The sequence below is a fragment of the Cinclus cinclus genome, chromosome 1 (genome assembly GCF_963662255.1).
Source record: "Cinclus cinclus chromosome 1, bCinCin1.1, whole genome shotgun sequence".
NCBI classification, from domain to species: domain Eukaryota; kingdom Metazoa; phylum Chordata; class Aves; order Passeriformes; family Cinclidae; genus Cinclus; species Cinclus cinclus.
In genome coordinates, this window is record NC_085046.1 from 9,416,663 (window position 1) to 9,430,435 (window position 13,773).

The 13,773-nt window shown below is 41.7% G+C and overlaps 1 protein-coding gene across 1 annotated transcript in view; it reads right to left on the reverse strand.

Annotated features, from left to right (window-relative positions):
* Positions 1–12,951, reverse strand: part of VIPR2 (vasoactive intestinal peptide receptor 2) — a 44,415-nt gene extending 31,464 nt beyond the window's left edge. The window contains exons 1-2 of the mRNA XM_062493864.1: positions 12,901–12,951; positions 9,936–10,038 (exon numbers count right to left, since the gene is read on the reverse strand). Of these exons, the coding sequence (XP_062349848.1) occupies positions 9,936–10,038; positions 12,901–12,951 (154 nt within the window). The remainder of the gene's footprint in view (positions 1–9,935; positions 10,039–12,900) is intronic.
* Positions 12,952–13,773: the final 822 nt, after the last annotated feature.

The window sequence follows — 13,773 nt, forward strand, 5'->3', positions numbered from 1 at the left end:
CAGCACGAAGGAAAGCCAGTGGCACAGTGTTCCCATGGGCCTTGCTTTCCTTTGGAAACATCCATCCAAGTGTGATAGCTGGGAGGGAGCCTCTGTGTGGTACCAAGAACAAGGTTTGGAGATGATAAATGAAGATGAGAGGAGGATTATGGGGAAAATTCTGCATTTGATCACCAATTCCACTGAGTCCTCTTTATATAGTTTCCCAAGGAAGTGCAGTTCTCCAGAGGATTCACTTGCTTACGGGGATTGGGACTGTCTTCCCTCTTAGGATTGTACAATTCTAAATGCAGCATCTGTTCTATATTCAGAAAGATGATGCCAAAAACAAGGGATTACTAAAGGGAACACTTCACAGTTTATCTCTGTGCATAAATAACGTAATTCCTTATCCTCCACTGCCCTGTATGCTGCATTAGCCTCTCTTGGCATTATCTACACTATCCCTGAGAGATCTCTGATGGTGGCTTGGCCATCTGTACAATTTCAGAGGTTTATACTGAGCAGGTCACCTTCATAGCCTTTGAAATGGAATTTCAACATCCTTAGGTGCTTCCTGAGCTGCAGCTCTGGGTCAAAATCAACTCCAAATCTCTATGATGCAGCACCAGGGATTATGCAAAGTAAGGGAATGTTTACCTGAACCAATTCAGGTCATGCTTCCCTCCCAGTTGATCTTAAGCCAAAACCAACATCAACAACACGACATACAAGTAATCAGGAAGACAAAGAAACTATTTTCTTCATCTGCCAGCACTCAGAACTACAGTGACAAAATGAAACTCTTTTGGCTTTGATTGATGCACTGCCTGAGCCAGGATAAACAAGCCCTGGAGTACACAAGAATAATTATCATCTTGTAAGACCTCAGACGTTTTTATTTCAACCCCATTTCCACTAACAGCAAGAGCTGAGATGAGTCATGAAACTGTTCATGCACACCCATGGAAGCTGATGACTTCCTCAATTTTTCCCTATTGTTTAATCCACTCTCTGCAAAATGGTGGGTTTGTTACAGTAATCTGCCAACAGCTCAGAGGCCTTTACAAATTTTTCCTATGCTGCTGTTTATTGACTGGGCTAAGGTTTTGCCAAACTAGCAGCTGAACAGCATGGACTTCAGAGGTCCATTGCTAAGTTTTCCACAGAAAAGATTTTAAAATCTTACTTAAACCTCAACTGCATGGAATACTATATAGAAAAATTGAATTTTAAGTCCAATTCCTACCAAAATTAATCAACACAATTTGTATCAAATCTCAAAGCTTGCTGGAAGGAGCTCTGTACAAGTTTTTGATGTTCAAAACATTGCAAGTTACTGATGGTTTCTGGGGAATATGTTTTTTCCTTTATTTTTCCTCAGTATTTTAGGACTTTACAGGCATCTATGGCTCAGGAGAGAATGATACTGTTTCAGATTCCTTAAATCAAATGGATGAAGTAATGATGTATTTCCTACATGTAGGTTACATTCAAATGCATCACAAATCATTTGAGTGAAACTGAAGTGGCTGTCACCAGAACTCCAAGAATATTAAGCCTCAATTTATGTATCAACAAGCTTATTGATAATGGTACAGGATATCTGAGAAAACTTCTGAAACATCCTGGAGACATTAACAGTCACTGGGCATCTGAAAACTGGTCTAGCCTGGGTGCTGAAATGGTATTACTGGTGTAATTACTGCTAGAATTACAACTGTTAAACAACAATGCATCTTCTGGGCTTTCAAATCACACCTTTCCTCAACCCCCCTTTCTTCCAATTACTACAGATTTTTAATAATATTGCATTAATGTATCTTCTTTCTCTCTTAGGAAATCATACCCTTATGCAGAGGTGGGATACAATTAACTTGACTTCATCCTAAAACACATGCAATTAGGCCAGGTTAATTGCTCCCAACAATTGCCTGTTTCTTTCCAGCAACCACAAAGCAGTCCATGGTACTTCAAATAACATTCTGTTGGGAAGTGAAGGTGTGGTAATGCTATGTTAAATGTTTGTTTCTCTACATAGAATATCTATCTTGATCAAACTTATTGCTTGAGTATTCCCCTCTCTACTCACTCTCCACAACTTTGTCCAGCCATTAATTCAATCAGTGTTAGGATTTCTGGACTGTCATCCATCAGTACAGCACTCATAAAACCATTATTGAAAGTCTTATTTTTTAGAAATTTTACCCATCTCTCACATATAGAGGCCTGCTTCCTACTATCTCTGAATGATATTAGTCAAGTAAGATAAAAACTAGTCATATTTTTAGGTTTAAATAAGGTTTTACATTTTGGTTCTTGTAACAATTTTACCAGTGAAATGATACTTTCTATAGCTAGCTTTCTATTTCTTCCTGCAGCTCACTTTTAAGGCAAAACGTTAATTGCTCCAATGTTTATTTCATATAATATTTATAATATTTTTAAAATATTCTAAGCACCCAGATGTACTTTAAAGTAAATCTTTTTTATGTTCGTTATTGGATTTAGTCTCTACGTTTGCACTGTGCTTCAATAACTTCTCAAGCATTGAGTGCTTTTGTCCTTTCACTTTGATATGTACACATAAAAAGTCAGTCCAGCTTAGATCTGTGTTAGCTCCTCAACTTTTTCTGCACATCTACTACTATATTCTTTACTTTTTTCTTTAGCTATTGGGGTGGTTCTGGCAGGGGTAGAGTTATTTTTCTTCACAGTTTCTGATACGGGGTTGTGTTTTGGATTTGTGCTGAACAATGGGCTTTTGCTCTCCCCATGAAACTGTCCTTATCTCAATGCAAGAACTTTCCAGCTTTTACATTCCCGGTTCTCTCCCCGACCCTGCAGGTGGGGGAGTGAATGAGTGTCTGTGCAGGGCTGGGCTGATCTCTGGGGTTAAGGCATTAACAACTGTTAATAAAACTGGTAAAGTCAAAAAGAAAAAAGGTTCTTCATCCCTGATTCTGTGGTGTCAAGAAGAACACTCCTGCAGCCTGCATAGAACAATCCCCTTTCAATCTCTTCATTTGCACCATTCATTTCTCTGATGTGACATTCACAGCATATCCAAGGAAGCAACCAAACTTCCCCGAAAACCTTTGCTCAATGACTCACCCAAAAGTCTCCTCCACTGATCCCCTCCTGTTCCTCCAGAGGACACTGCAGATGCTATTGTTAGCTAGTTCCAATGAGATCACTTACTTTATTTGAATGTTTGGTCTTTAATGCTTGTCAAGCATTTGCAGATAGTTCATAATAAAAGGAAACAGACTATAAACTACATTTTGTTTCCCATGTTCTCCAGCTTACATTAAGTACTGCCACCCCATTCATCATCCAGCTTTTTGAGATCCAGTCTTTGAGCAACAAGTTCACTTACCTATGTGTGCTTCTTCATCTATAAAAATGTGAAACACAGGGGCTTGGGCTGAAAATTTTTGTTTATAGACATATTTTATAAATATGTAACCACTAGGTGGCACTTTGTATTTGGATTTGAAAATTGTCACTTCCAAGAGCGGTTTAGCATTTTTAAAAACTGTCTAGGCATGCATAAAACATGAAAAAACAACAGAGCGCTTTGAAAACGAGTCAGAAAGTCGACAGCTAGCCTAGGGTTTATTTTTCAATGTTTTGATTTTTGTACTTAACTTGGCAGAGCAGGAGCCATCTCACCTCTTATGGGCAATGACTTCTAGACTGCAGGTCTGTGTGCCACAGCATGGAACTTGGGCCACATGGGAAATATGAACATATATGGACTGACATTCCTTCTGCATTTTCACGCGAGGGATAACAAAGAAACCAAAAGGAGGTGCTGCACAAGCAGCAAGCTAGCAAACTGGGAGCAAAGTAGAAATGCTTAGAGCAGGAGCAGGAACGAGACAGTCCCAAAAAAGGCTGTTTCCATGCTGCCTCACTGAGGGTACTTCCCACCTGCTTTTGTCAGGGCCCTGAGAGCAGGAACAGGCTGGTGCCCAGTGCTGGGCTCTGACCCACCTCTGCAGGCTGATGTCCCTGTCCCAGGGAGGTGACACCTGATGGCAGGGACACCTGCCCGGGGCTGGGGCTCTCCTGGCTTGGGGGGAAGGACCTGCCAGACCCTGCCTACCCAAAGCCCCTCTGCATGGAGCTGCCCACCTGCAGTAGTGTGACAATAATAACAATAAAAACACAGGCTACCATGTGGTCGAGAAGCAGCCCCAGTTGCTCAGAAACACCGAGGGAACACCAATGTAAAAGCTTTTAGTTCTGGTCAACTAACGCAACTTACAGACAGCAAACAGAAATTTGAAATTCTACAGTATATAGCAGATTTAGCTAGTTTAAAAAGAACAGTGAAACCAATAGAGTTTATCTCATATTAACCTAAAATATTTGCAGTTCATAGGTTCTTCAAAAGCCCGTTCTATTATCAGGAATGGCAAAAATGATTTTTCTGAGATTTCTAAGGGATTTCTGGATTTTTCACAAGATTAAACACTTCAGAAGAAATGTCGTTTCCCTTTAGAACACCTTTCCTGCAGAGAATAAAAATCTACTGGCCAGTTTTACATGTAATGTAATACACCTATTCTTTGGGTTCTGTGGGAAAATAGAGAAATTGCCAGCTAAACCTTTGGAAAAAGCCCCTCTCAAAAAAGAAAACAAATTTTCATCCAAATTTTCCAAGTAAATTCTGATTTCCAAGTACTCCAATTGTCCATTGGAGACAAGAGCACTTATTTGGGCATGACTGGACAGCATGGTAATCTAAGAACATTATTTTCTATTCTTCTGCAAAAATACTAATGTGTGTATAGTCAAAGCTGTAAGAGGTACCTTCATCTTTATGTTGTCCCAATTCTGATATGCTGTAGATTCTTGAAAATTACTATTAAAAATCAATCTCCTGTTCATATAAACCCCACCACAAAATATTCAAAGTCCGTATTAAGAAGTTGGACCATATAATTCTGCTAGAAGGTGTTATGTCTAACCTGTGTGCTATCTGTTGTATTAGCTGAAGCTTTTTCAGTGTTTTGGTACTCAAATTTCCTTCCTTGTGGTATTTCAGCTTTGGATGTCATCAAGAACAGGCTACCATGGCCACAGCTGTCTGTGTCAGGACTGAAGTGCAAGACTATGCTGGGCAGTATTTCCTTCATAATCTTCTGGAAAACACAATAAATTCACTTATGGCTGTGCATTTTCCTTCTTCAGGGCTACAAATGCCATATATTAATGTCTACTGCTAAGTTTCTATTTAAATTTTGGGTAGAGCAGAAATTTCACATCTTCAAGATCATAGTGCACACCTGTTGCTTCTCTTCCTTCCAAAAGGGTTTGTTATTGTCACTCAGTAAACTTTATTATGTGAGATTTTTGAATGAGGATCATGAGGATGTTTTTGTGGTCTTCCCCATTTCATTTACAGTTAGTTACTTTTCAGTAGGAAACTCCTTTTCATTCAAGGTTGTTTCTCACATTTCTCATCCAGCCTCCTTAAGACAAAGCTCTGTCTCCCTTCTGCCCTCAAATATTTAAGTACAGCTTCCACAAAGCCCAGACATTGTCAATACCATAAGGGTCAGTCTTATGTGGTGTCATTAATGATGACACTTCAATCAGTGAAAGCCAAAACATAAAAATATCCAAAGCAGCCCCTATGGCTTCCTTCATAAAAAATGTGAGCTAAAAAGTAGCACCTTATCTGTACTACAGCTGGAAAAGCAGCAGCACAGAGATTCAAGAAAGCTAAAGCTGTTCTTCCAAGACTTACTGGTGCTGCACGAAGTTCCATGACCCACACCACCTAATTTAATTCTACTTTGAATGCTACATCAGAGGACTGTCAGCACCACTGCAGTCTGAACTACTGACTCATTTTATGGAGAAAATAGCTTCAAAACTAAACAAAACCTCATGCAAGACCTTGATGAGACAGGGAGCCTTAAGAAAGGGGGAACCTTGAGGAGATTGCTTTTCATGTAGCAAAAGAAAGGCCTCATCTGGCTTTGTGTCAGTCTTCTATTTACTAACGTGGAGGATAGAGTGTTCACGTTGGTGCAGTTATAGAGAGAGGTGTGTGTAGTATACACAAAGGTGTGAGGGTGTGTGTAAATGCAAAATATGCACCTTTCTTCCTGGAAAAACCACCTTAACAGGTAAGCTAGTCAACTAAATTTAACTTCTGGAAAACTTGCCACGGGTCTATCATTTGAGTGTTCATCCCACTGTTCTGAACAGCTCTGTTTCATCCACAAGATCATGAGCTCAGTGCTGGAATCAGTGAGGAAAATTCTATTAACAGTGCAATTCAGGAGATTAGATTACACAGCAACATTAGTCCCTCTTGCTTTAAACTTACAAATAACTAAGAGCATTACTTTGGCGCCTTGTCTCTTTTAATTTCCTATTACAAGCTGCATTATGAAGCTTCTCTTTGAGAAGTTTATGAAATTTTTTCCAAAGCCATTTTTCTTTTTGTCTATATCCCTTCCTCAAAGTTGAAATGACATATCAAAAATGTAAAAAGTTGTCTGACATACGGGTCTCACAAAAACATATTTTGGAAATCAAAATCTGAAAAGACATATTTAACTGTGAAGACACTCAGTCTGAGATAAATCAAAAATCCCTAAACTTCATTATTTTCATAATGACATCTTTTTTGCAACTTTTAGTTGTAGAACCCTGCTATAAAATCTCAAGAGTTTTAACATTTTTTACCATAACATTTCATTTGTCACTTGAAAGTGAAGAGAAATGAGCCAGTTATTTATAATGGAAAATTCTAAATCCTGAATAAAAGGCAGAAATTTGCAGAAGGACAATTTTTATGTATTTTCAATAACTTTTCTTTGAATTATGTTGTTTTTTGCTATTGTTGCTGTTGTTGTTGTAAGAAGACAATCCATGATAGCATGATAGCAGATAAAAAACAAATTTTTTTTTTCCAGATAGACCTCAAAATATGTAGTGATTATGAGCTAGTTAAGATGCCTTTCATCTGCCCTTCAAAAAGAAAGGTGCACGAAGATAGAAGAACCTATCCTAGACTTCCAGCTAAGGTGCATCCATACCTCAGGGGCCAAATTATAGGAGGCAAGAAGACGACAAATGCGGATAGAAGCTAATGCAGTCTTCATAAAATAAAAAACCAGATGTTCTAAAGAGCACTACAGAGAGGAAAGCACTGCCACAGGTCTTTGGAGAGTGACTTCTTCCCTAAATGGAGTGTAATGCTGTCCACTAATGGAAAAGTATGTGCTAATGCCTGAAAATCCCCAAAAGGGTGCAAAGCAAGAGGTCTGGGCGTCTCACAGGTTGGCATTGGCAAATGAGCAGAATTTAGACCAACTGGGTCCTTTGGTTTTAGCATATCCTTAGCATTGTTCAGAGGATACTTACACTGTCTTTATAAAGTGTTTCTTTGCAAAACACACTATTGCTTTATATTAAGCCTTGAAGTAAACAAGTGCTTCATAGACCTCATAGTCAGTGATTTTAGGTGCAATGTAAAAAATATTCAGCAAAATTCTTCACCCATGTCTTGAGGAGGCTCAGGTGTAAGATTATTTTATCTTGTCAAAGAAACCCTAATAGCCTTTAAATGTTTCCTTTGTACCTCCCTAACTGGGAGCTGAGAAGATTAGATAAGATATTCAGTAGATAATTGCCTGAAGAAACTACTTGTCCCATACAATTTGGATCCTCCAAAATTCAGAGGCTGTGCATGCTAGTCAAATTCTGGAGCATGTGACATAGAGGTGTGAAGGTTTCCCACATGCCCAATAAATGAATGAAAATGTTCCCACTTGTTTTGATAATGGAGGTCTAAACTTTCCACTAAAAATCTCAGGGAAATTGAATTCCAAATTCAAGACAGTACCATCACAAGATTTCATCAACAGCTTTGGTAAGTCAGATAGCAAATACTAAAGCTAGAGAGGTATGACAAGGGCTGTATAACCATTTTTCCCACTCAGGAAAAAGAGGAATAGCATTTGAGAATTTATTGTAAAGAATTATGTTTCAAATGTACTAAAAGTTACATGTGGAGCTATAACCTGGACTAGCCCCAGCTTGCCAATTTTCATTAGTAGTTCTTCTGTATCAGCAGTCAGAGTTTTACTGTTCAAAATAGTCCTTACTTCTCTGTATGATAACAGAGAGCTTACTAGGAAAATAAGAACACACAGAGAATGTCTATTTTTGTAAAAGTAAATGCATATATTTAACACAGGCTAATCTCTGGAGATTCTTGGTGAGGGTATCTGTAACAGGAAGCATAGAACAAATTCTCCTGTAATATTAAACATGCAGCTTTCATCACCACAGGGGCTTTATTCCAGTCTTCAACAAGATGGAATATTCCTTTAGTTTCAGATGGGCATTCAATAAAATGTCTAAATCCTTTCAATGCTATTTTGCCATTCATTGTCTGCAGGGTTGAATCAACACCATCAGACATCCTGTGTCCTTCCAAGACATGAGTTTTCTTTCACAGCAGTTTGCCTTCAGGAAGCACCCCTCTTCCAGTGAAAAGTCTAGGAAGAAAATACTGACAGCAAACTTCTTTCTTCCCCTAGGGAACCCAAAATAAAACTGGTGTGCATCACAAAGATACCCTTGAAGAAGTTCAGCACCTGGATCACAAAATTGTATCTTGAGGAAAGCTTGACTTTCAAAGCCATGGAACAGCGAATTTATTGGTTCATGATTTAATTCATTAAGCTGGGCTACTAATTATTTCTCCATCTGGCTTCACACTAGTATTATTTATGTAACAGCCATCTCTCTTCACCACTCATATATAAGTAAAAGCCATAAATCTAGGTTAATTATACCAGTAAGATTTTGCAATTTTAAACTACTGATCTTGATTAATAAAATGGAAAAATTATAATAAAATACAGACTGATGAGGATCCTATGATTTTTTTGTTATTTTATACAAATTAGTGTTAGAAAATGCACTGAGAGAGTTACACATTTAAACTGAGGAGAGGTGGAAAAAGCACTGTAAGTTGAGACTCATGTTTATGCCCAAAGGGCACTGCAGATGGCAGGTCTCTGAGGTCCCATAATCATCTTCAGAGTGCATTCAAAACAAAATGAGCACAAAAAGCCCAAACAAACCATGTATTGACCATCTGAATTTATCTGTCACCTTTTTATTCCGCTTGCTGAACAAATGGCTTTACCAGAAGCTTCAACTTACAAGAAAAATGTCATTTTTCCATAAACATTTTTCTCCTCACATGAAGATGTAGGAAAGAAATCTAATAAAATCTAAACCCAAAACACCCCACAAAAAAACCCCAAACAAAACAAACCCCCAAGCCCAAAAGCCTAACAAAACCCCCTACATCTACTATTCTTCCTTCCATTAAATTACAGTTTGCTGTATCACTAGCTATATATTTATCTTTCTGTGCAGAAAGAAAATGAAAACAATAAAGTAACAGAGAGATTTGGGGGTAACACAACTGTCCAGTTTTCCCTTTGCGTGACTCCATGGTCCTCTGGGTGTGAATCTCATCTTCAGTCTGAAACATTGTCCACTTGGGAAACCCAGAGATCCTTCCAGCCACTAATACTTTACTCTCAACCATAGCTAGGGAGAGATGCTTGGAGGCTTTCAGCTTTCCCTCAGATTTGCTCTTTCTGCTGGTCCTGTCATCACCAGCTTGCAGCTGCTCTGCGAGCCAGAAAATACTACAACAACATCTCAGCACATGGGAACTTAGCACATGGGTGTTTGCTCCCAGCCAGGGCATTCTTAGCACCTGAGAACCTCTCACCATATGCTCGTTGCAGCAGTACATTTAATGCAAAATTGCATAAATTCTAAAAACTGTAAAATCCCAAGCGCAGTTCAGACAACTATGGAAACTGCAATCGCAACAATAAAGAAAGTAAAGAGAGAAAATCTTCAATACTCCAGTTATCTCTACATTACAGTTTTCTTACCTTTGTAGTCCACTGGTTTTGCATTCTTTAGAAGTTCCATGCACCTGGTCTCCTCCTTGTGAATCTCCAGCTGAAATCTGCATTCTGGATGGACACCATTCACCTGTGCCAAATTAACAAATTGGTTATGTCTTGAAACTAATATTAAAATGGTTCAATGAAGAATGCAACTACCTATAACGAAAGCCACAACTTGAACTACCACAAGTTTCACCCAAGCATGTGCTAGGCATTTTTCACAAGTGATGCCAATTTTAACTTCTCACACATTGATTTTCAGAACAAAATGTTGAAATAATGTAGTGGCTTCTTCCTGTAGCATTAATTTAGCTTTCCAGTGCATTCCTCAATATTGTGCCATCAGATCTTTTTCTCCAGAAAAATTCTGAGCTGGAACTGAAACGGGAGAGTAGATACATTTGCTTTCTTTCCCTTTTGTAGTAAGTTAGGGAGCTGAAAGTTTAATACAAGTCACACAACATGAAAATTGGTCAAACCTCATTCTCTTTGACACAATAAACTCTTCTTTTCTTCCCTTTCCCACCACATATATTTTATCTCCTGAGGACCCCAGAGCATGATTATTTTATTCAAGCAAATGCTACACAAGAAGAAAACCCCACTACTTAAAAATTATATCACTAATGCCTTTGCTGGTTCAAAGCCCTGGCCTCAATTCTTTGGTTTTCAGAAAAAGTCCATGGGAAGAGACAAGAATGCAGCAGTACTGGGAGGAGAAACGAGACCCTGGAAAGTTGTGCTGGGGTCAGCTGAATTCAGAGAGGCAGTTAGAGCCTCACAGAGAAACAGAGACTCTTACAGAGTCTGTAAGAGACTGCACGGTAGAAATTACTGCAGCAGGTGGCAAATGGAAAAGCTGGAAACATCAGTGGAGCTGATGGGACAGTGGTTAGCTCAAATGGAATCACATCTTAAATAAATAAAATGGGGATATGCAGTACTTCAGTCATTCTCACACCTCACACTTGTAATTACCAAGAAAATGTGGTGTCTCTCCAAGCTTCTGTCCTTTCTTTCACATCTTCTAGGGGACATTTAACAACAGATTCATGTAATGATCTCTGATACATGACACAGCAATTTTAAAAAATATAATGATTAATTAAGACATTCTGGGCCCAGAACTTCAGATCCAAAGTTAGGACTGAGAACTTGGTGATGCTGCAGTTTCTTTGTGGACAACCCAATTGCATGGCTTTTAAAAATACAGTGCAAGAGCCATAAGCAGAACAGCAGGGGCTGTTACGAAAACTCACAAAAATCTGTTCCTTCTCCAAATGTTTCATTTCACTGTTTACAACTTTAGAACCTGACTTTCTTCTCCATGTCTTTTCTTTATGTTGAGCGTTGAAATTATACGTTTCAAATGCAGAATTCTTTTCCTTTCAAAGACCATATTTAACATAAACTAGGATTTCGAGAACTTATAATTTAAAGTTCAGCATTATACTGAAAATACCCACATTTCAGTATTTATAATCCATTTTGCAGATAGCGGCCATGTAAAATAAAAGTCCCATGTATACATGACCTTTTTGATAGCACTTTCCTTTCACAGAACATTTTTTTGGCTATTTTTCATTTCCAAGTACAAATATTCAGTAACTGCCAGTGGATTTCCTACACATCAAGAAGTGTTAAAATTACTGGGTCTTAGAAAGGAAGGTTCAGTAAATAAAAATGTTGACTAAATGAAGGGTAAGTCAAACTAGCTACTGCAATTAATAAGCTTGCTGAATAAACAACTTCTCTTTCTGTTACCTCAGAAATATCAGTGATTAATACTAAAAGTTAATATACATTTGTTACTACTCAAAGGTAGCATAATGCCTTTCACAGCTGGGCTACAGGCTAAATTGTACTATACTTTGTTCTAATAAATCCAGTTCATTCAGACTTGCTTGATAAAGCTGAAGAGATTTAGGGTCCCAGACTACGTGGCTCTGACCAGCTCCCGAAACAAATCAGGATTTTGAGAGCATTCATAATAACCTTTTAGGACTTGTGCTCATCCATTTTTCCCTCTGCTTAACCAACAGTAGGGTATCCTTTGTCACCAATGAAGACAGAACCTCACGTAAAGGTGCACACTGAGCTGGAAATCCAGCTCAGGAGCCTCTCTGCGTTTTAAGCAGCTTCACAATTTCTAAAGCATTTAGACCAGCAGTTTGACAGACAAAACATTTCCTCTGACAAGCAGCTTACACTCACCTTCAGTATAGTTTCCCAGATTTTGCTTTTATACAGTAACAAAAATAATTTAAAAGGCTTTTAATTTTTTTTTTGTCTTGTGTATCTTATTTCCTTCAGTGTAACTGACTTTTACAAACTACTCAAGAAACACTTGAAAATATAAAGATTATAAATGCAGGCGCCCTAAAGAAGACTTCAATATTCTGAACACTTAGCACATCGCAATCTGTACATACGACAGAGCAGTTGAGGATGTGGTGCTTTCCCCCCCGCTATGACGGCCTCTGGACCGCTCCCGGGCAGCGCTCCGTGAAAACTCTTCGCAAACCAGCGGTGTCCAGTGGCTACGGGGAAACTGCGGGGATCAAGCGGCGGCTCCGAGCGGATGGGAGAGTGCCCGGCGGAGCGGAGCCGTGCCGGGGATGCGGAGCCGTGCCGGGGATGCGGCAGGAGCGCAGGGGGAGCGCCCAGGGGTCCCGGCGGGGGCTCCGTGCCCGCTGCCCCGGCGTTCCCCGCCCGGGGACAGCCGGAGGGCAGCGCCGACGGGAGGCTCCGCTGTCCCGGAGCGTGTGCGGCGGGGCCGGAGCCTCCGCACCTGCCGCTCCTGCCGCCGAGCCCCCGGCCCGCGGAGCCGCGGGAACAGCCCGGAGGGCTCCGCACAGGCTCTCAGAAAGAGCCGTGGGGTCAGCCCCGCCCGCGGTCCGGAGCCGAGCGAGCGCTCGCTTGGGCGGGCTGCGCGCCGGACACTTACCGGCCCCAGGCTCCAGCAGAGCGAGAGCAGCAGGAGCGGCAGGGTCCTCATGCCCGCCGAGTGCCGGCCCCGCCGGGCTGCGCTGCCCCGGGCCGCTCCGCGGGCCCCGTTCGAAGGAGGGGAGCGGGGTCCGGGTCCCGCCCGGCACCATAGGGCCCGGGGCCGCCGCCGGCTCCCCCGCCCGCGCTGGCGGCTCCCGCACCTTTCCCGCTCCGCCGCCTCCGCTCCCGGCCCGACCGCGGCCGTGCCCGCCGCCGCTCTGCGCGGAGCTCCTCCTCTAGCCCCCGGCTCCTGCCCGCCCGCCCGTGTCTCCCCAGCCCCTCTCCTCGCCTTCCTTTTCTCCTCCTCCCTCTCGCCGGCGCTCCCCCCACAAGAGGTGCGAGTCGCTGTCCCGAGCCGGGAGCCCCCCGCCCATCGCTGCTCTCCGCGGGTGCCCACCGCCACCCCCGGGCTGCCGCCGGGCACTGGATGCCTCTCACCCCTCGCTGCTCGCTCCTAGGTGCCGCAGAACCCCCCCTTCCCATGATACGCGCCCAGGGAGCCTGGGTGCCCGTCCTGGCAGCGCATCGGTGCCCGCGCCGGGCGGCTTTTGCCGGTGAAACCGGCATCGATCATCGAGCACAGTCCCCTCAAGCCAGGCACGCACCAAAAACACTGAGGGGTGAGTGAAGTGATCCCTGGCAGGGTCAGTCTTGCCACTGTGCAGAGCAGCCGCTGTATTACTACATCTTTCTTCCCCACAACTGATTTTTTCCAAGGTCTCAATAGACAACCAAGAGTTTAAAGCAACTCCATGATACTGGCAGTTTACACCGGGCATGGATTTGGGTTTTGCCTCCCAAGGCTTAGAAAGTAGGCAGTTGAGCGACATGT